Genomic DNA, 23,186 nt, shown 5'->3' with positions numbered 1-23,186 from the left:
TTAGCCAAAGTAATGGGGCTCAATGGCCACTTTCGCGCTTTATAATTTGTTTAACGATCATTATTGATTGAACATATGATTTTATAAGGTAAACTAATTGACATTTCGATAAGACATTTTTTTTTCCTTTACATAGTAGTTTTGAGGTTTTATTGATAAAACAAAACAAAAATGACAATTCATTTGTGTTTTAATTAATTTAACACTGCGTGTTTTACATACAATATTTACATAATACGCGTCTTCTCTCTTTGCATCTTTCTAACTAAAGTATGATAGTGACTAATATATATGTGGCACATTGTATACCCTTGGACTTCTTAGATCTCTTCTTTTTGAACTTCTCCTCCCCCACCTTAAAAACGTGTTTGACGTCCTCCATTATAGTCAATGACTCTTAGAACGTTTAAGACATCAATGAGTTTTAACTTGTGCTCCTTCAAAAGTTTCTCATTAGGTCTCTCTTATTCCAAAGAGTTCTCTTACCCTCATTATGACATAGCAAAACTAAATCGACCCCAAACAAACTTGACTTGAACCCGAATTGAGGACCCAAATATGACCAAAACCTAAATTGGCTTGCTTATTTAACCTGACCTGAATGTTTATTATCACAAATTGATCATTCTCTCCAAATAGTAAACTTGAAAACAAGATACCCGAAAATAACTTAAACGCGAAATGACCCGACTCGACCTAGTCCAGCCCGAATTTCGCCAAACCCGAACAACACGAACCTGACCTGTTTTTTTTTTTTTTTTTTTTTTTTGATGAAATGTAAGTATTTGTATAAAATGAAAACCGTGACAATGTTAAGACAGGAAGGCCCATCTTGTACATCACACACCATCCCCCCCAAAAAAAGGACCGGTCCAAACTTGCAACAAAACAAAATACAACAAAAACAGGTGTGTGTCTACTCCAATATGTTTCCAACACAATCTCAGTTCCCTCAAAATCGCGAGAACCCTAGATCCTCAAATGAAGAATTTCCAGCCATCTCCGGTCACCCTTACCCTTTTATTTTCGAAGAATACCCTGGAATCTCAGATTTAGTTCATCAATCACCAGTCTAATTAGAACTTCTGGTCGTGTGAGCTGATTCTCAAATTTGCTTTGGTTTTGCTGTCGCCATGTTTGATATATACATGCATTCATAGTAGCTATAAGCATACCTTGTTTCTCCTTTGAGCCTTTATAATTACAACACCAGGTAACTACATCCTCTTTTAGTAACTGGATGTTAATCCGTTTATGTATACCTTCAATTATTTTGCTGCTATAGCTGCACTTGAAAAAAAGGTGTGTCAAACGTTCACTCTCTGCACCACATAGCTAACATGTATCATCATCTGTAACGCCTATCTTTTTTAATCTTGCATTCGTATTCAGGCTTTTGTGATAATACATCCATGCTAGCATGCTATGTTTAGGGATATTCCACTTGTTCCACACGCATCCATGCCATTGAAAAATCTCCCCCCTCTCTCTTAAGCAATTGTAGCCTTTTGAGATTGTATATTCATATCCCCTCTGATTAGACCATTGTTGTTGCTGATAGTGCTCGGCCAATATTGTCTTAATCGTGCAAACTTTCTTCCAGTACCACTACAAGAAATCCTGTTTTGGGCGACTACGATTGGCGTCTGAAATCAGTCGCTAAAACGTTAATGGCGACTGAAATTGGTCGCCAGAGCACAGTAGCAACACTTAGTCGCCAAATGGAAATCAGGGGACTGAAGTCAGTCGCTAAAATTGGCGACTGACAAAGTAGTCGCCAAATAGCCAAATTGGCGACTGAAAGGCAAAGTAGTCGCCAAAATGGCGACTGAAATCAGTCGCCCTTTTTTACTATTCAGTCGCCAATTTGGCGACTACCTTTGCTTCAGTCGCCAATTTGGCGACTACTTTCAGTCGCCATGTAGTCGCCTTTGGCACTGGCAGATCAGGAGCTTTTTTTTGGTACTCTGTTTTGGCGACTGAAAGTAGTCGCCAAAAATACATTTCAGTCGCCATTTCCACTGTAATTTTGCATGAAAATTCGGTTTTTCATACTACCCAATCCTTTTCATTGCTCGTACCTGCATTTCTATTACTACAACACCAATTTGAGCAAACCAAACTCACAACACAACACAAATGGAACACCAATAACCAAATCTCATATATAAAATGAGAATAAACCAAGTTAACAAGTTACCAACAAATCCTCATCAAACCAAATCCATCACAAGTCTAACTAACACTACCATGTTCTTAAGTTTTGGGAAAGGGGCACATAAGTCAAGTACAAGGAAAAAAAGCACCCGCGCTAAAACCACCTCCTCCGGATGGATCATTAGGATCTTGCCAATGGGGACGGGGACCGGAGTTGCACGAACTAAAGAAGGCTTCCATCTTGTCGAACTTTGTTTTCATTTCCCGCATTTGTTGATCCCTTTCGGCGTTTTGGCGCCTTTCTTCGGCATTTTGGCGCCTTTCTTTATCAAGTTGTGCTTGTAAGACACTTACAATTCCCGGCTCATAAGTTTGTTTGGACTTTGAAGAAGTCCTTGCTTTTGGCGCCTTGAAGAAAACTCCATGAGCTTCTCCGGTTCCATACACCGAGCCCTTTTTGTACCCTTCAACCAAGTCAAACCAAATATCATTATCGGGCCTATCGGGGGTGTTCTCTTTTTCACGCAAATAAGCATCCTACAAGTCAAACCAAATATCATTAAAGGTTATTTTTTCATGAAAAATTTACCTATAATAAATAATGTTATTAAGGCAAATTGACTAATTAAATGAAACTTACATGTAATTCCTTATCTTTCGCCTTAGTCCAATGCCTAATACCCTTATCATCAACCTTGCTATGCGTGTCTGCAAAGAGCTCGGGAGCCGTTATCTCTACCTTACCTTTTCTCTTCCCCTTCTAAAAACAAACAAGGCATAAATTCATGGTTTTCACGGTTAAATTTTTTTTAATTATAATCTAAGGTGTTGTTATGTATACTTACTCCCAAAACACGATCCAAGAAAGAACGAGATCCCCCGTAGTGAGTAGCCTCAACAATGCCTTCTTTCTTTCCTCCTTTTTTGTTGAGTGAACCTCGCTCCGACTAGATATTAAATTCCGGGGTTGCACGTTTCTTCATTAGACCTTCATATGCGTCACCTAAAATTCAAAATAGTGTTAGAAAAAATAAAATGGTCACTTAAATTTATTATAACTAAATACAAGTAATCAAACTAATAAAATAATACACACCTTTCAAATGCTCGAGCTCCTTTTTCCTCCTCACGGTCTTATAGATGATATCTCTATATCTTTTAGTACAAATATGATTGTACCTTTCACGGACAATATGTTCCAATCCCGCCGGCCAATCAAAGGATTTCTATAAAAAGTTTTTATTAGTATAAATTAATAATTGAAACTTAGATATAAATTAACAAATTAAATATATACAAAAATATACTCGAAAGATGTTGAACCATTCTTCTTTTTGTTGGGGCGTAGCGTTAGACCAACAAGTAGGAACATCCCCCGTCATCTTCTGTTTCGTTCTTGCCGAACATCCACTAACAACTGTTCTGCAGTTAAACCTGAAATACAATATGTTAAATACAAGTACGCGTTTATATTAAACAAAGACTGAATATTGTAACTTTAATGGAGTATATGAAATGAACATATGAGTAACATATATCTTACCAAAGACGAGCCGGATCAAGTATCATCTTCCCATCATTAGTCCACTGAATCTCGGGTCCCTGATCTGATGAGTCATCATTGCTCGATTCTTCGACCGACTGTTGCTCAATCTCCGTCTCCTCTTCCTCTAAAGAGGACGTACTACGACGCTGAATACCCCCGCCTCGCTGTCTACCTCGTCCTGCGCGACCTCCTGCCATCTACAATTGCAAAAAAAATAAATTATTAAACAATGTTGTTAGTAAAATAAAAACATAATTGCAATAAAATATAAAATAAAATTAAACAATGTTGTTAGTAAATTTACCAATATAACTAACACTAATCCTCATCATCTGCTTCATCATTTTCATCCTCATCCTCATTTTCATTCTCCTCCTCGTCATCATCATCAACATCATCATCATCATCATCATCATTATCTATTTCCTCCTCCCACTCCTCCAACTCTACATCTTCTCCATTCTCTTCCTCCTCTTCCTCCTCTTCCAACTCTTCACCCTCTTCATTCCCATTCTCGTAACTGATTTCTTTAATTGGAGACAAAATTGTGCTACTTGATACTACTTCTTCTTGGAAAAAAGAGGTATCTATTTTTGATCTTGCCTTTATCTTAAAGACTGCCCACCATTGCTTTTGATTTCTATCATTCCTCGTGCATGGATAAGAAGAGAAATACACTTGATGAGCTTGATGTGCGAGTATAAATGAGTCATACTTAGAATATGTTCTAGTATGATTCACTTCTACGAGTTTGTAATGTTCATGTACTCTTGTTCCGGCCTTAGATTTATCCTTCCATTCAACCTTGAATAAGACAGTCTTATAAGCACGGTTACGCCCATTATAGCACATCTCAAATATTTCCTCTACTATACTATAATAGTCATTGCAATCAAGAGAAGAAATAGTGACACCATAATTGCATCTAGCCTTATTTTTACCATAATTGAATGTATGAAAATCGAATCCATTAACTAGGTATCGATTCCAAGTTCTAACCATTCGTGAAGGACCAGAGGCTAAACTCCTTATCAAATCATCTTCGATATTCAACTCAATAACATGCTTCTTAAACCATGATGGAAATTGCTTCTCATGTTTATTCCAAACAGCATCCCTCCTCACATTAGGATGCTCTTTCATGAAACCAGTCACAAACTGCATTTCATATGGTTCTAATATTTCACAATTAGATAGAACGTAAAGGTGAGAACGATTATATTCTTTGTCATCCAAATATCTTGTTCCCCCAATTGTTGAGCAACCTTCATCATCACGAGTTTGAAAAAACTCGGGTAAACTTGCATCAATTTCATCCTCTTTGTCAATGTTCAAGTATTTTGCCTTGGTTTCTATATGTTTTTCAAAGTAAAGCGAGCAAAAATTTGCAATCTCTTCTGTTAAATATGCATTGCGTATAGAACCTTCTACCCGAGCTTTGTTACTAATTTTTTTCTTCATGTGTTTAAGAAACCTATAATATAATTGTAGAGTTTAATTAAAAGTTGATAAAGTTAAAAAATTAAAGAGTATAAAAGAATAATAGTTATAATTTCAATAATACTAGTTAACTTTTATTACCTTTCAAATGGATACATCCACCTATATTGGACGGGTCCTCCAACTTTGGCTTCGTAAGGCAAGTGAACCGGTAGATGCTCCATGGAATTAAAAAATGTAGGAGGTAAGATCATCTCAAGTTTACACAATATTTCTAGTATTTGTTCTTCGAGACGTATCATGTCATCAACGCATATTGAGGAGGAACATAAATCTCGAAAAAAATGACTAATCTCAGCAATTGCATTCCACACGGTAGTCGGGAGAAGATGTTTCAAAGCAACGGGTAATAATCATTCCATGAAGACATGGCAATCATGGATTTTCAAGCCTTGCAACTTTAGCTTCTTCATATCAACACATCGTTTAAAATCCGATGCATATCCATTTGGAAACTTCAACTTTCGTAACCACTCACACAATACCTTCCTCTGAGTTTTGTCAAGAGTAAAAATGGATTTTGGCTTTGACTCGTCTTTCCGAATGTGCAATTTGGGGCAGTAACAAAATTTCTTTATATCTTTTCTTGCAGCAATAGTATCACGTGACTTTCCTTCTACATCCATAATCGTATGAATCAGTAGCTCAAAAAAGTTTTTTCTCTATTTGCATTACATCCAAGTTGTGCCTAATTAACATTGTTTTCCAATACGGAAGATCCCAAAAATGCTTCTTTTAAACCAACCATTTTTTTTTTCAACTCTTTAAACTCTTCTTCTGTACCATCAACAGTAGTTGGAAAATCACATATCAACTCCCATACCTCATCCCCCGGAAGTCGACCTGGAGCATCGTCACGCACCTCTTTACCTTTTAAGAAAGCTTTCTTGTTCCTTCTATGTCCATGTCTTTCCGATAAGAAGTGTCTATGACAATCAAACTAACTTATTTTCTTGTAATTAGGGAGATAAAATGCTTTACTCTCTTCCATGCAACAAGGACATGCTTTTTGCCCAGCAGTAGACCAACCCGATAACATTCCATAAGCGGGAAAATCATTTATTGTCCATAAAAGTGAAGCTCTTAATTGAAAATTTTGCTTTTTGGACACATCATATGTTTCCACACCAACTTCCCACAAATGTTTCAACTCTTCCACCAACGGTTGTAAATAAACATCTAAATTACTTTTTGGATTCTTTGGACCGGGAATAATAAGTGACAGGAGGATAAATTGCTTTTTCAAGCACAACCAAGGTGGTAAGTTGTATGGAGTGACCATTACAGGCCAACATGAATAAGGTTTACCAAACTGATCGAATGGAGAAAACCCATCTGTACACAAGCCAAGTCGCACATTGCGGGGTTCATCGGCAAAATCAGGATAGATCATATCAAAACGCTTCCATTCCTCCGCATCACTCGGATGACACATCTTTCCCGGAGTACGAGGATTTTCCTTGTGCCATCTCATTTGTTCGGCAATATTTTTTGTTGCATACATTCTTTGAAGTCTTGGAGCGAGTGGAAAGTAAATTAATGGCGGGTTTATTGATATTGGTTTCTTACTCTTTTCACCTCTCTTACAACCCTTGTTGTCTTTTTTTCCCCTCAAAACAATATCTCTCTCCCTTGTCTCATATCTATCTCTTTGAAATTTCTTGCACTTGTCAAAGAAAGCATCATCTTTCCAAAAGAGCATACATCCTTCGGGACATGTATCAATCTTTTGATGCGGAAGTTGAAGACCTTTAACTATTTTTTTGGTATTGTAGAAACTTCGGGCCAAGACATTATTTTCGGGGAGAGCATCCTCAAGCAAAGAAGCAATGACATCAACGACATTAAATGGCATATTAAACTCACATTTTACGGTTACTATCCTAGAGGCGGCTAGTAACAATGACATTTTGCTCCCTTCATATAATGGTTGTTCAAAAGCTTTTAACATGTCAAAAAAGACCTTTGCTTGTGGATTTGGTGGTTCTTCTTCATTCATTGCAAGATGATCGTCATTATTGAAAATATTAGATTCCAAGGCATCAACAACCATATCTCTATATGGGTTCTCATTTTGTTGGATTTGAGGTTGTTCGGGAGAATATGCTTCTCCATGAGAAATCCAATTGTAATAGTTTGGACAAAACCCATTTGTATAAAGATGTTCTTCTACCTCTATGTCATGTAGATATTTCACGTTTTTGCATTTAGTACAAGGACATCTAAGTTTATTTTCTACCAAATCATATTCATCATTTTGTTTAGCAAATTCAACAAATCCACGAACCCCCTTTATAAATCTAGCGGTAGGATGTCTCTTCTTATCTACTCTTTCTTCGTACATCCATCCACGTTCCACTCTCTTCATTTTAATCTAAATAATATATAAACCATAATTTTAACAATAAAACATAGAACCATCTTTAACAATAATCCATACAAACTAATTAACTATACTAATTAACTAAAATTATACTAACTAACTAAAATTATTACTACCTTTAAAAATACTCCACATCAAACTAATTATAATAATTTACTAACTTCAACAATACAAACTTTATACTAACTTACTACATTTAACATTACTAACATTATTATATACTAACTTCCACCTTCAACATGATACTAATTAACTAATCAAAATTACCAATAATAACAACACTAATACTAATCAAAATCAACAACACTAACTTCAACAATATCAACATTATACTAACTTATTAATAATTATGACAAACAACAACACTAACATTATCAAAATCCGACTTCACATAATACTAACATTTCACCAAAAATCCCCAATTTATGTCAACCCTAACCCCCAATTTATACAAACCCGGATTAATTAACAATTAAAAGCATAACAACATCAATAACTCTAACAATATCATAATAATCTAATTACAATAACTAAATGTACAAATAAGAGAAAAATTAAACTAAAAATTGAAATTAGAAACAAATTAAACAAACCTTGAATTTGTATAAAGTGAAGAAGAGAGGAGGTATGTGCGGTTGCTCCTTGCCCCGGTGACGGTGACGGTGGTGGTTGTTGAGGTGGAATGAGGTGGTGGTGGTAACGGGATCGCCGGAGGGTTTTTTTTTTTAATTTTGGTAAAGTTGAGGAATGAAGAATGGGACCAGAGGAACTCGTGGTCTGATCTGATAAAGAGCATGGCGACTAAAATTGGCGACTGATTTAGGGTAGTCGCCAAATTGGCGACTGATTTCAGTCGCCATTTTTGAAATTCAGTCGCCCGCTTTAATAATTGGGAGGAAATTGGTAGTCGCCAAATTGGCGACAGTTAGTAGTCTCCCGAATTTTTTTTCAGTCGCCAATTTGGCGACTATTTAACTCAGTCGCCATATTAAGCCGCCCGAAATAGGTTTTCTTGTAGTGTACCATGAAGAGTCTACTGGAGGCTTGTATTCTTGCCAGGGGGTAGCTTTGATGTATATACTATTGACCCATTTAATCCAGAGATGATCTGGTTTAGCAGTAATCCACCATACAAGCTTCCCAACAGCCGCCTTATTCCAAATAAGGTCACTTTTTAGCCCCAAACCTCCCTCCTTTGTAGGCTTACAAATCTTGTCCCAGGAGATCAGAGGACTTCTTTGATATTCAGCCCCCCCCCCATAAAAAGTTCCTGCATAGGCTCTCAATTCTAGCAATTACTCCAATAGGGAGTATGAACATTGAGCCCCAGTAAATATGAAAAGATTTAAGAACTGACTTAATGAGGGTAAGCCTACCTGCATAGGAGAGCTTCCTAACTCCAAGACCACTAATTTTGGCTACGATTTTATCAATAAAAGGCCGACAATCCTGACTATTCAATTTTGTAGTCTTGATGGGTACCCCTAAGTATCTAAAAGGGAGCTTGCCTTTAACCAGACCAGAAACTTGAATGATTTCTGCTTTAATGGATTCTTTAACCCCATTAAAGTAAGCATTTGATTTACCTTTACTCATCTTGAGTCATAAGGTTTTGGAAAAAGTAGAGAATGTTCTGAGCATAATCATGATAGATACTACATCACCTTTACAGAATAGCAATAAATCGTCTGCAAACATCAGATGAGTGAGGTTGAGAGGCTTACATAAGGGATGATAATGGAAATCAGGTTCATCAGTTGTATAAGCCAAGAGTCTGGTGAGATAATCCATACAAATAGTGAACAAAAGAGGAGATAGGGAGTCTCCCTGCCTCAAGGCCCTCTGACCTTTAAAGAAGCCAAAAACATCCCCATTGAGATTTAGGGAGTAGGTAGCAGTTGTAACACATTGTGTTACCCAAACTCTAAACTGCTTAGGAAATTTCATAGCCTTCATAAGATGTTCCAGAAACTCCCACTCTATAGTATCATATGCCTTTTGCAAATCCATTTTAAACATACACCTGGGGGAAATAGCTTTTCTGCTGTATAGTTTGATTAAGTCTTGACAAATGAGAATATTTTCCATGATGCTCCTCCCTTGTATTAATCCTCCTTGATTAGGAGAAATTATCTCAGGTAAAATTCCAGCAAGTTTATTGCACAACAGCTTTGATATGCATTTGTAAATAATATTACAACAGGCAATGGGCTTGTATTGTAAAACTGTTTTGGGTCTATCCACTTTAGGTATCAAAGGGATGAGAGTTGCATTGATTTGCTTAAGTAATTTACCAGATTCAAAAAAATCCAGAATAGCATCAGAAATCTCTTATCCCACAACTTCCCATGAGTCTTTGAAAAACTTGCTAGAGTATCCATTAGGCCCTCGTGCTTTATCATTAGGGATGTGAAAAATCACCTCTTTAATCTCAGATTTGGATACTGGAGCAAGAAGTTGCTGAACATGCCTCTCAGTACAGACTTTCCCCTTATGAACTATCATATAATTAACCTTCATAGTCTGTTCTTTAGAACCCAACAGCAGTTTATAATAATCCAAAAATGCTTGTCGGATCCCTGCTGCATCAGTACACAAATTATCTTTATGACTTTTAATTTGAGAGATAAAATTTTTATTCCTCCTTGTTTTGATAATTCCATGGAAATAGGAGGAATTTATATCCCCATCTTGAATCCAGTGCACCTTTGCCTTCTGTCTTAAAAAATTCATTCTGGCCTCATGGAGTTGTTTATAGACTTGAATGGCCTCATATTCCTGTCTCATTAAATCCATATCCCCTGGATTCTCCACTAATCTCTTCTGCAAATGATACAACTTGCTTTCTGTAATACTCCGTATTTTAGTTGGAGTACTCGGTCGAGTACTTGGTTGGTACTCGGTCGAGTGCACTTGACCGAGTAAATCGGTTCAGCAAGTTGACTGTTTCTTTTATGTTTTGACCAAGGATATCGTTATAATGCTTATATCATTTATAGTTCATTTTAACATCTCTAAAAACCATTTTCTAAACATAGAGAGAGGGAGAGTAATAAGAGTGTCGAGCCTTTCATTTGATTGGAGATTTCTCATCTTTTTCAACCTAATTCAATTTCCCTGTTTGTAAGTCGATTTCATTCAATTGTTTACACTATTTTAAATTCGTCGTCTTCAAAAATTTTGAAAATAGAGTCCTGTTTATTTGAAGTCTAGTTTATTCATATCAAATTTCATGATCAAATTCCTTATGTTTGTCCTAGGTGATTTATTTATGAACATGTCGCTGAAAAGTCCGTGAATCTTATTTGGTTGTGGAAAACGATTTGAAACCCTAATTTATATGTTGATTCAGTTTTGGGGCTTTTTCATACATCATCTTTGTAGATTCTAAATGACAATAGAATTTGGAATTTCTGAAAAATAATGTTTTAAACTCGTTTTATGAATCAATACTTTTTATGCGACGGATTCTGTCAGCTTTTGGAAATCAGTCTGAAAACCCTTGATACGTTTGGAATTTGAGAAAACTTCGCTGATATAATTTGTAGCTAAGACTCATGGGGTTCCAATCCAATTGACCTTGCATTGATTCGATTTTTCTGGAATTAGTTATGTATTTTATTCCGAGTCTGTCATATGCTGGAAAATCAGGAAAAGTCGTGTTTGTTCCTTAAGTTGATATTCCTATTAAGTTATGATGAGTCTAGGTTATGTTCATGATTAATTTATTTAGTAGGTGGTAATAATACATAATTATGTTATGTAGGTGATGGATATGTGAAGGATCATAATTGATTGCTTGAGTGTGCTTGGATTGCGAAAATGTAGGGTTTCCCTACTCAGTTACTGTTAATTGATTTAAGATGTGATTGTATTGTGTTTTACTGTTATCTGCTGATCATCGGAGTGTTGGTGTGGTGGTGGTGGTTGTGACGATGTTGTGATGGTTGTGGTGGAGTCACTTGCAGGAGTGGCTTCACGCCCTAGTTCGCCCTCCGTGGAACCCGTCATTGGAGGGGATGTGCACATTAAGGGACAGGGTTATCGCTCGTTGATGAGCGGGATTTTGGTGGAGATTGGCTGCGGTCCCCCACTGGCGGCGTGGGCTACCTGTTGCGATGGGTAGTCTGGCAGGGCTACACACCTCGGTGTGTAGTCGGTTACTATTGATGGAAAAGTATATCTATATACTTAACATATTCATATATGTTTTATTTTAATTTGTCATAAAATTAAAAGTGATCTTATGCATGCAAACTTATAAACAATTTAAGGAAGAAAAATAATTTTCTCACCATAAAAATCAGATCATAAAGGGCACAAGTGGAGAACTCCTTCCTCCACTTGATCTTGAGCTTTCCATATTTTAGGATGATCCTCCAAGCACTCAAAGTAGAATGCCTCCAATTAGTTGCACCCAAGACTAATCCCATAATCCTTACACTATTATTAACTAGATAATAATATAAGTAACCTTAAAATTATTCTAATATTTTATGATTACTACATTTGTAATCTTGAGAATATATTAGAAATTAAGAACAAATTTCCATAAAAGCAATTTTATGTATTTAGAGAGAAGTTAGAGTATTTCCTTTTTAAAACATATCAAAAAGAAAAGCACCACACTCCTAAATGATGAGGGAGGGACTGTTCAAAGAGAGGAGCATGGGGAGTGCAATTTTGATGTTATTCATGCCCAATAGCTTTTTGGCATGGATTAGAGAAAAATTATGGAAAAGACAAAAGCCAATCAAAAACAATGGCTTGTCTCATGTGTGTCTAATTGTGTCTAGTGCACACAATTCAAGGCACATTTTACACGGTCCAAAATGACCCATTTACTGGTCCATTTTGGTTCTTATATTTGTCGCACAAATACGTGTAATTTTATTTTAAACATCGTCTCATGTTTTAAATAATTCCCAATTAATTTCGTCTAACATCACTCCGCAAATATACGTGTACAACTGCACATATATTTTACGTACCAATATTAATCACATTAATCGATTAGTATAATTTAATAATTAACCGCTTAATAATTAATTCCTGTCTCAAATAATTCATTATTCAATTATCGCATAATAAAAATAATAATTTCCGTGCCTTGAGTTCAAAACTGGAACTCTCTCTAAATAATTTGTTCGACTACCTTTTAGTCAATTTTAAAGAATTAATTAACTCGTATTGTCATACAATTAATTAATCTTTTCTATTATGGGAATCATCCTTTAGGTGTGACCTCAAGGGATCAACTGACCACCACCGTCAAACGACAGTAATGTCAAACTCTAGTCAGCCAATCATTACCGATAAATGTTGGTCAGTTGACTATATATAATAGAATCATCCCAAACGTATTCTTGTAATGAGATTTAATAATGATATTTAAATCATGTGATCGCACTATTGTTGAGGACACATTTCCCAACAATCTCCCACTTGTCCTCGACAAGTGTGCGTCACCAATTCTCTTGTCCTATTACTATCTCCCACTCAATGCAAGGTGTCTTTCGGGTCGTACTTGCAAGTGATCATATCGAGAGTGGTTTCCTCGATCTGGAGAATAACTGATTGACCGGATTTATCTATCATAGATACCTTCCGAGCGTGGCCACGCATTTCCAGTTCATTACTCCTCGAGTGGCCCTGAGATATTGTTTTAACCCTGACAAGGGGGTGGACAATTCCTATCGCACTTATTCCCTTCAACTAGCTACAGCCATCATAACCCAAAATATGCCCATTTGACCCCATTTACGAAGGTCGTAGTAACACAAATCAAAGTTAATCTGAAACTGTGCCATCTTAGGTGAACAATATTTAGTCTAAGAATCGACTCATTAGAATACTATAGTAGCTCTCGCCACGACCAGGCTTTATAAATTTGCCAGAACTCTATAACCGGTCACTGCCCGACAAAGTGTTCCTAACAGTCTGCCTATGTGATCGACTAGTCATCTCACATGACTCTATGGCACTTGAACTTGCCATCAATCGCATCACACTCTAGTCACTTCGAGACGTCACCTCATATAAGTGACTATGGGCGAATACAATGCTAATCCGTGTTCACTTTAACGGGGTTCAATTGTCTCTACAACCCGTTTGGATGTAACAAAGTATAATAAAAGAGTTTTAAAGTAAAACTCGAACGACAAATGCGATAATCACATATGAATAGTCAATGCCTGATTACTATTTCATGTTCTATAATCTAATTTGATCTTGTACGTAGTTGTTCATTTTAATTCAATTGAAATGACATGACTCATCATGTTTAGCCTTTGAGAAGGCTTTGGTTAGTAGGTTTTATCAATTTCTTGTACCTTACTCAACCTCACTACATACTCGTTTTCCTTTGTAATGTATACATTTGCATTACAAAACTTTCTGAGTACGTGTCGAGATCCAATCAAGACTTAGGCCCTCTAGCCTAAGAATAGCTCCCACTGTTTTCACAGTGTGCGGGACTCATCCTTCTTGCACATCTCATGATCGCAAGTGTACTCAATTTCCGTTATAAATATCTCTCATTGTTCTTTATTGCCTAGAACGATTCTAGAAAATTTACTTCTTAATTAACATTGCCACAATGGTATCTTAACCATCCTAATGTGTTTTGATTATGGTTTTGTCGGAAACCATGCGCAATCTCAATTGTCAATTGTCACTTGTGTAACACCCTTACACAATATTGCATCATAAACACTTTGCATCATAGCCTTAATGCTTCTGCAAGCACTTAAGGGTAATCTTTATGGCTTACTTGGTAAAGATTACTTAAATTTCGATTTGAACCAATTCATCATACTCAAAGCATATGAAGTGTTATACATCATTTCTTTTTAATTGATTCGGCAGTGGAAGCAAATGAAATCAATCAAATATGTTCAATTTAATTGAACTAGTCATGAATCTTATCAACATAAGACTTCTTATTGACGCTAATATCATGTGGATTTATCTTCATAAATCCGGATATTCAAGATGTATTATAATACTCCAAAAGTATTAAATTATTCTCAATGATCAATATGTCATCCACATATCGGACTAATTAAAAAATCCGTAACTCCCACTAAACTCCATGTATAAACTCAACTTCTCGACTTATCGAGAAATGTTTTATCACATGATAGAAATGTTGATTCCAACTCATTGATGTCCTACTTAAGATTCTCTCTTAAGTTTCACATTATCTTAGGATTGCAAGAATCTACTAAACTCATGATATGTATTGAATACATTCCTTCTATTGAAGAAGTGGGTTTTAGATTCACTCGCTATGTATTTTTTAACCTCATAATGAAACACAATCCCTAAGAAGATCCAAATAGACTTAAGCATTTCAATTAGTGCAAAACCCTTTGCAACCAATCTTGCTTTGAAATATCTCTTTATTAGTGCAAAACCCTTTGTCACTAATCAAGCCTTTTATTTCGGATTCTCATGGCTCTAAGCCTTATATTGAGTTGTGACTTAAATACTCTTATGTAAGTCATATGTTCATTACTTTCTAGAAGTAATCAACTTGAATCAAACAATTTCTTTTGTAAGTTATAAGCTCTTTACTTTCTTAAAAGTAGCATGAATTCATCATTTTTAACAAGTGACGAATTTAACCTCCTAGGTTTTGAAGAAACAATGTATAATGTCTTACACAAAACGTCTCATGTAGCCAAGAAAGTCCAGTTTCTTGCGACATAACATTCTCTGTGGCATTCTTTGTGGCTCTTGAATAATTTCTCCCACTCTGTCTTCTAAAAATAAACTTGTATTTTAGAAAGACAGCTTCACGAGCCGCAAACCCGTCGTACTCGTGATAATTGAAGAGGGAAAAATGAGCATTTGTTTCTTGTGAAAACTTACAAACATGGTACCCTTACCATTTCATATCTCATATGATTCGATTTAGTGGAAAAATAATTTAGACAAAATGATAAAATCCCCAAAAGGATCAAGTAACTCAAAGTAACTTGATCGAAGTCCAAACCTTATCGAATAGCGTTTGAATTCTTATCCAATCACACATTATTTCATAATGCGTGCTAAGAGAGATTAACTTGTGATATTAGATCACATTTCCATTGGCTTATATCAAAGTCTTCACTTTGATAATTCCATCACGACTAAATCTTGATTTCTTTAACTCTTTAAACTTCTTTAAAGATTTTTTTATTTACCTTATTAAGTTTCACATTAGGGTCAACTTAAATCGTTGGTAAAAGAGAATGATCAACCTATTATGGATCAATGATTTATAACCTCGATCTCCTTTTCAACCAAAAGGCACGAGATATCTTGCTTTGAATACAAGATACGCATATACCATTAACAATCTAATGGTTTCAAGAGTACTCGTTAACTCTTTGCGTTCATCATTCTAAAATTTTAAGGTTTAATCTTGGGTTACCAATTTGAGTCTTGCATCATCTTCATGATATATCATTCTAGTTTGGTTTAGAATATAATCACCTTGATAAAGGGCTAGCCATACATCAAATCGTGGTGTATAGGGTCACAAAAGTGAAACCTCTTTTGTATCTTAACAAGTTGTATTCTTATTTAGAGTTTATGTACTTAATAGTCACAATTAAGTACAACTCCAAACCCGAAAACTAGATTTAGTACACAATGACTCTATCTCTTGACTTCATTGTTGCTAGTCGTCATATTCTAATCATCCTATGTATCAAACATAATGATGAAAACCACCACCGGTTTCTAATATTGACGAAGTAGTACTAGCAAAATTTATGTTTAATCAAATAAACATTTAACGAAAAAGGTCTCATTAGATGTCCCACAACTAACTTGTTGATTCTTCAATAATTTGGGGTAGTTTCCTTTCTAGTGTCCAACATTTAAGACAGTGGAAACTTTATCGGTCGGAATTGATAGGTTTAGTATCGCTATTCTCAACAACTTTACTTTTAACATTACCTTGTATCAATTCCATTATTATCTTTACTTCTTGAACCTCGTCCTCATCTTAACGGTTTAAGAGAATGCTCCCACTCATTTCAATGAGTCTTTGCTTTGAGAAGCAAAATTGAATTCATGAAGATTACTCTTCATTTGTTCGTTTTAGTCTTAAAACTTTCATTGAAGTGGTTGCGTTATTTTGGTCAATTACGAGTTCTTGACAAAACTAATTACCAAAACAATTTATCGCTTCAAGGTACTTAATTCGTTTAAGTACATGAAAAACAATCCATTGTAAGTAGATGTGTTAGTCTAGAATCAAAAACCTGTTTGATAATGAATAACTTTAATCTATACTCTTTACAAGAGATCCTTAGCAATGGTTCGTTTGAGGTTTTAGAAGCAAATTCAAATTTTGTCTTTAGTTACGATGTTTTAATGGAGATTTGTATCAAAATCGAAATGATATCGTATATGAATTGTGGTAAAGAAATAGAACAGTATAAAAAACGGAATAGTGGAAAACTTAACATTTATCGTTTTATTAATACTTGAAAAACAAGTATAGCATTTACATAGTGACCTCTACCCAACTATGATAAATGATTCCAAGACCCAAATTCATATTGACTTAGGCACGGTGGGGCCGATACATCCTTTATCAATATAACTCGGTGGATTAACGTTTAATCGATTCTACTTTTAGAACTCTTGGTCGATAATATTACATTAACATTTATCTTTAGCCCAAAACACATCCGACAAGGGCACGGTGGGGCCGATACATCCCTTATCAAAAACTTTTGTTGAGTTCAATCCAAATTTCGAATAAATGTGTCCATGATCCAAACCCACATTAACTTGGGCACGGTGTGGCCGATACATCCCTTATCAACATGAATTCGGTGGATAGACATTTATCACCCACTTCCCCTACGTAACAAGGTTTGTACCCCGGTGGGGCCGAGCGCACTCCCTCGCAAAATAGGTTTTCATGGTTTCTACTATTTGGTAAGGCTATGTCTCAATTAATTGTTTTAGCGAGAGGTCATGTCAATTTATTATCTATCACGTTTTAAGTGAACTAAAGCGGTTAACTACGATAATCTTAATTGACACGGTCGATAAACTCGATAAAAGAAGGATGCATGTTTTAGTTATGGCGATTTAGCGATGCATGCGACATAAAATAAAATGCAAGCATAAAAAATCCTAGTATGGCCTTTCCTAAAATAGAAAAACTATTTAACTATTACATATTCGGAAACCAACTCCATTGGTCCCTTGAATTTCGGTTGTGACACGCATCTCGAGGTAACACCGTCTTTATGTATCGCCATTCTTGAAGAAATCCGTCTTTGGGAACTCCGGAATGAATAAAATTACATAATAAATTACATAATTTCCTATTATACATTTGTAACTAAAATAAAATAAATCTATTAAATTATAAAACGGTGATACGAGATCACAATAAAATTACAACCGAATCGATATTCCCATACATTTCGGGAAATACCAATTAAAATCTAAGGCCATACTAAGTAAAATTACATAATTCAAAAATTACATAAATTAAAATTATGACAATCATAAAGAAAATTCAGCATTATAATATGTATGAACATGCCCAAATTTATGCTAAATCGCCTTTAATTAGCCAATATCGTATATTACTCGGTTTTTACGGATTTGCGTGATTTCAACATTTTATAATCACAAAAATTACATAAATTCATATTTATGCATAAGTTAATTACCCTAACCTCTTAGGACTCAAAATTTAGTCTTCACTAATAATTTGACCATAATTAACTCATATTTATAAAATTGTTCATTAATGGACTAAAAATTACAAAAATAAGCTATAAACTTCAAATAAATCACAAAATTTCAAATAAATTCAAAATTTGAAATTTAAACTCATGAACATTCTGGAAAAATACCATGACACTCATAATGTTCAAAAACTTAGGTTAAAAATTTCGAAATTTTCCGGAAAAACAATGTTGCGGTTTATCGATTTTAACTAAAATAATCATAAAAACATGGGAAAAATTATATTCATTAACTTTTCAATTTTAGATATGAAAAAGATAATAAAATACAACATTGGACGTTTTTCTTTAGTCATAGATTATGTTTTATTAATTTTTCACTAATAATGTCACTATTTATGCTATTTTTCTTCAAAAAACCATAAATCATGCAAAAAGACTTCACTATAGCCCATTATTTTACACACATCTTGTAAAATTTCATGTGACAACATACTAAATTTCTATGACTAGATTCGAAATTTATCTCATATTAACCTATTTTTCACCTAAATCCGAATTTAATAATGAAAAATCCATTTTTCGAGCATAACAAGTCCAAAAATTATGAAAATTTACAGGTTATCTTAAAATAATATATGTGACAACATATCCAAAAATCACTGGAAAATTCGAAGAATAGATAATTTTAGACCGAAAATGACATTTTTACTCATAAAATCATATTTAAATGTCATTATTGTATAAAATGAACAATAAAAATCCGTAAATTTAACCAAAATATCCTAAAACATTTTAGGACCAGAAATTTTAACATGCATGAATTAATTTCGTGATATATCATAATAACACAAATTTTACAAGTTTTATATGTTAATCTTTATAACTCGGAAAAACTTTTAACCGATTTGCATGCAAACAACCATGGCTCTTGATACCGATTGATGGAAAAGTAGATCTATATACTTAACATATTCATATATGTTTTATTTTAATTTGTCATAAAATTAAAAGTGATCTTATGCATGCAAACTTATAAACAATTTAAGGAAGAAAAATAATTTTCTCACCATAAAAATCGGATCATAAAGGGCACAAGTGGAGAACACCTTCCTCCACTTGATCTTGAGCTTTCCATATTTTAGGATGATCCTCCAAGCACTCAAAGTAGAATGCCTCCAATTAGTTGCACCCAAGACTAATCCCATAATCCTTACACTATTATTAACTAGATAATAATATAAGTAACCTTAAAATTATTCTAATATTTTATGATTACTACATTTGTAATCTTGAGAATATATTAGAAATTAAGAACAAATTTCCATAAAAGCAATTTTATGTATTTAGAGAGAAGTTAGAGTATTTCCTTTTTAAAACATATAAAAAAGAAAAACACCACACTCCTAAATGATGAGGGAGGGACGGTTCAAAGAGAGGAGCATGGGGAGTGCAATTTTGATGTTATTTATGCCCAATAGCTTTTTGGCATGGATTAGAGAAAAATTATGGAAAAGACAAAAGCCAATCAAAAACAATGGCTTGTCTCATGTGTGTCTAATTGTGTCTAGTGCACACAATTCAAGGCACATTTTACACGGTCCAAAATGACCCATTTACGGGTCCATTTTGGTTCTTATATTTGTCGCACAAATACGTGTAATTTTATTTTAAACATCGTCTCATGTTTTAAATAATTCCCAATTAATTTCGTCTAACATCACTCCGCAAATATACGTGTACAACTGCACATATATTTTACGTACCAATATTAATCACATTAATCGATTAGTACAATTTAATAATTAACCGCTTAATTATTAATTCATGTCTCAAATAATTCATTATTCAATTATCGCATAATAAAAATAATAATTTCCGTGCCTTGAGTTCAAAACTCGAACTCTCTCTAAATAATTTGTTCGACTACCTTTTAGTCAATTTTAAGGAATTAATTAACTCGTATTGTCATACAATTAATTAATCTTTTCTATTATGGGAATCGTCCTTTAGGTGTGACCTCAAGGGATCAACTGACCACCACCGTCAAACGACAGTAATGTCAAACTCTAGTCAGCCAATCATTACCGATAAATGTTGGTCAGTTGACTATATATAATAGAATCATCCCAAGCGTATTCTTGTAATGAGATTTAATAATGATATTTAAATCATGTGATCGCACTATTGTTTAGGACACATTTCCCAACAACTATGTGAGATCGGGAGACCGGGGATGGAGGATGATCAGTTGGTTGCTTTATGCACTTGTCTTATTTAATAATTCAGTAACTGACTCCGTTGTTGTTTTGTAAAACCTGCGGTGATCCATTCGGAGATGGTGAGCAGATTGTGATAATTAATGTAGATGTTTAGCTATGGGACAATCATGGGGAGTCATCACTTCGAGTCTAGCTTCCGTTGTTATGAGTTTAGCTATCTTTGATTTCATTTATATTGAGACCATATACTTTTATTTTGAGTTGGTCTGAGATAATGTAATCGCTAACTCTTTATACTTTAATAAATGTGTTTTTGGATTGTTGTTTTTGATATATACTTACCTCGGCCAACCGAGATGGTAACAGCCTTTCATGCTAGGGCAGTCCTTCGTAAGGTACCTTGGTATGAGGGGGTGTTACACTTTCTGCCAAGTCAATAGATTTTTCTATGTCAGCAAAATGATGCCTGTTAATTTGCCTGAGATCATATTTCAGAGCCTTCAGCTTCCTGACCACCTTAAACATTTTAGTGCCTATAATTATTTGGTCCCAAGTAGCAGCCACACAATCCAAAAAACTAGGGGATAAACTCCACATATTAAAGTATTTAAAAGATTTTTTCCTGTTGCTTTGTGGATAATTCATACTTACCAAGCATGGATTATGATCTAGCAATCCCTCTGGGAGAAAATTTGCAAAATAGGAAGGATACTGCACTAACCATTCATGATTAACAAATAACCTGTCTAACCTGCTATAGACTCTTGTATCTGGAGGTTGTTTATTATTCCAAGTGTAAAAAGCACCCTCAGCTTGAATGTCAACCATATTACACTCTTTTAAGCAATCCTGAAAAGGTTCGGATTCAGCTTGAGTGACATTACCACCAAGTCTTTCTTCCCCCTTAATAACACAATTGAAATCACCTCCTAGTACCCACGGACCATGAACATTCTTTGCTAATCTTTTGAGATTAGTCCAAAGGGCCTCTCTGTCTCCTACCCCATTAAATGCATATATGACTGTATATAAAAATTCCATTTGAGAATTTTTGTCACTAATATACAGGTGTATATACTGAGGATCATATTCAATGAAATGGATATCAACCAGGTTAGGTTTCCATAAAAATCATACTCTACCTCCAGAATGATAGGCATTATTAGTAGACACACACCAATCCTTAAAGACATTATTCACTACTTTACCAATACTGACAGACTTTATTTTTGTTTCCAATAAACCAAAACAATTAATGTTATTATTATGCAATAAATTATTTATCTCCCTCTGCTTCCCCTCCCTATTCATTCCCTTTACATTCCAGGTTCTCTCTCTATTCATTCCCTTTACATTCCAGAAACCAAATTTAATCATAGGTTCATATATAAGGGGTCAATACCATTTAGAGCACTATCAGAGTCATGGGGCATCAAAACCTCTTTGTAAGATGGGACCACCTGACCAGAACCTGATCTAGGACTTGTAAAACTGAGTTGTCTTACAGGGGAAATGGATTCCCTGTTTCTCATTATAGGTCTGATCTCTGGAGTGATTTCACTAATAATTGGAATCTGCTGTATCACAGTTTGTTGCTCTGTCTGATCTTCAGGTATTACAGGCTGTATCACAGATTTTTGCACTGCAGGTTGAGAAGCTTGCCTTACTTGTGAGACCTTCTTTTGCACTAGACGCCATATTTTCTTAGTAGGACCCTTTTGTTGTATTGATTTATTTGCCCTGCAAGTCTGAGTCTCATGTCCAACCTGCTTACATTTTAAACAGACACTAGGTTTCCATTCATAGTCCACTGATATTTCAACTAATTCCTTCTTTTCATCCAGAAATTTAATTGAGTTTGGAAACTGCTGCCCTAATTTAAGCTCAACCATAACTCGTGCAAACCCTAGTCTTGTTTTCTGTTCAGTGGTTAAATCACTTTTGATATAAGGTCCCACCAGGTTTGCAATCTTTGTGAGGCTTTTGCCCCAGAATTTCAAAGGCAGCTTTTGAAGTCTGATCCAGGCAAGTACACATTTAACATCCTCTTTGGTTAATTCAATATCTTGCTTCCATTCTCTAATTATTAGTGGCTTGTTTTTATCAATTGAAAACTTACTCCATATTCTTTTCAGGAAGCTTCAAGTACCTGCCATGGCGGATTTGCCCCAACAACAAAGCCATAGACAGCCTGCTGCCAATAGGCTACTTCATCTTGGACATCTTCCTTAGTGATTTGCAACAGATCATCATCCTCAACTATCTCCATCACCTTCCTGCCATGTCGCTGATACCACACTTCCTCCTCTTTTCACTTGCACTGTCCTCTACATATTCCACAAATCCATCCTCAATAATTAGAGGAGGAAGTCCATTGATCTCCTGAATGCTCCTCTCCTTATGTGTATCATCCACATCCGGCCCTTTCAACAATTTAACCTTCTCTGTAACTATTTGATTTGTAATTCTCTTGTTCTTATTACTACTAGCATTATGTAAAGCACTTGATGATGATTTCTTAGTCATAATCAGAAATCAGAAAAAGTCAATTTGAATTAGCGGCTGAAAAAAGCATTCTCTCTCAAGTTTCTCTCTCTAGGTTTTGTAGTTGTGGCTTTTTTGTCTTTTCCTGACCTGTTTGTTAGTCTACTCACCTAACTCTTCTTTTC

The 23,186-nt window shown here is 35.0% G+C and overlaps 1 protein-coding gene across 1 annotated transcript; it reads right to left on the bottom strand.

Annotated features, from left to right (window-relative positions):
- Positions 1–9,917: 9,917 nt before the first annotated feature.
- On the bottom strand, positions 9,918–22,786 carry LOC141648752 (uncharacterized). Its single transcript, XM_074457469.1, has 5 exons — positions 22,667–22,786; positions 21,920–22,610; positions 21,169–21,539; positions 20,917–21,033; positions 9,918–10,409 (listed from the first exon to the last, which is right to left on the bottom strand). Exons 1-5 carry the CDS (start codon positions 22,784–22,786, stop codon positions 9,918–9,920), a joined length of 1,791 nt encoding a protein of 596 aa, XP_074313570.1.
- Positions 22,787–23,186: the final 400 nt, after the last annotated feature.

The sequence above is a fragment of the Silene latifolia genome, chromosome 3 (assembly GCF_048544455.1).
Source record: "Silene latifolia isolate original U9 population chromosome 3, ASM4854445v1, whole genome shotgun sequence".
NCBI lineage: Eukaryota > Viridiplantae > Streptophyta > Magnoliopsida > Caryophyllales > Caryophyllaceae > Silene > Silene latifolia.
Note: the sequence above shows the minus strand (reverse complement) of the source record. Positions and strands in the feature narration are given on the sequence as shown.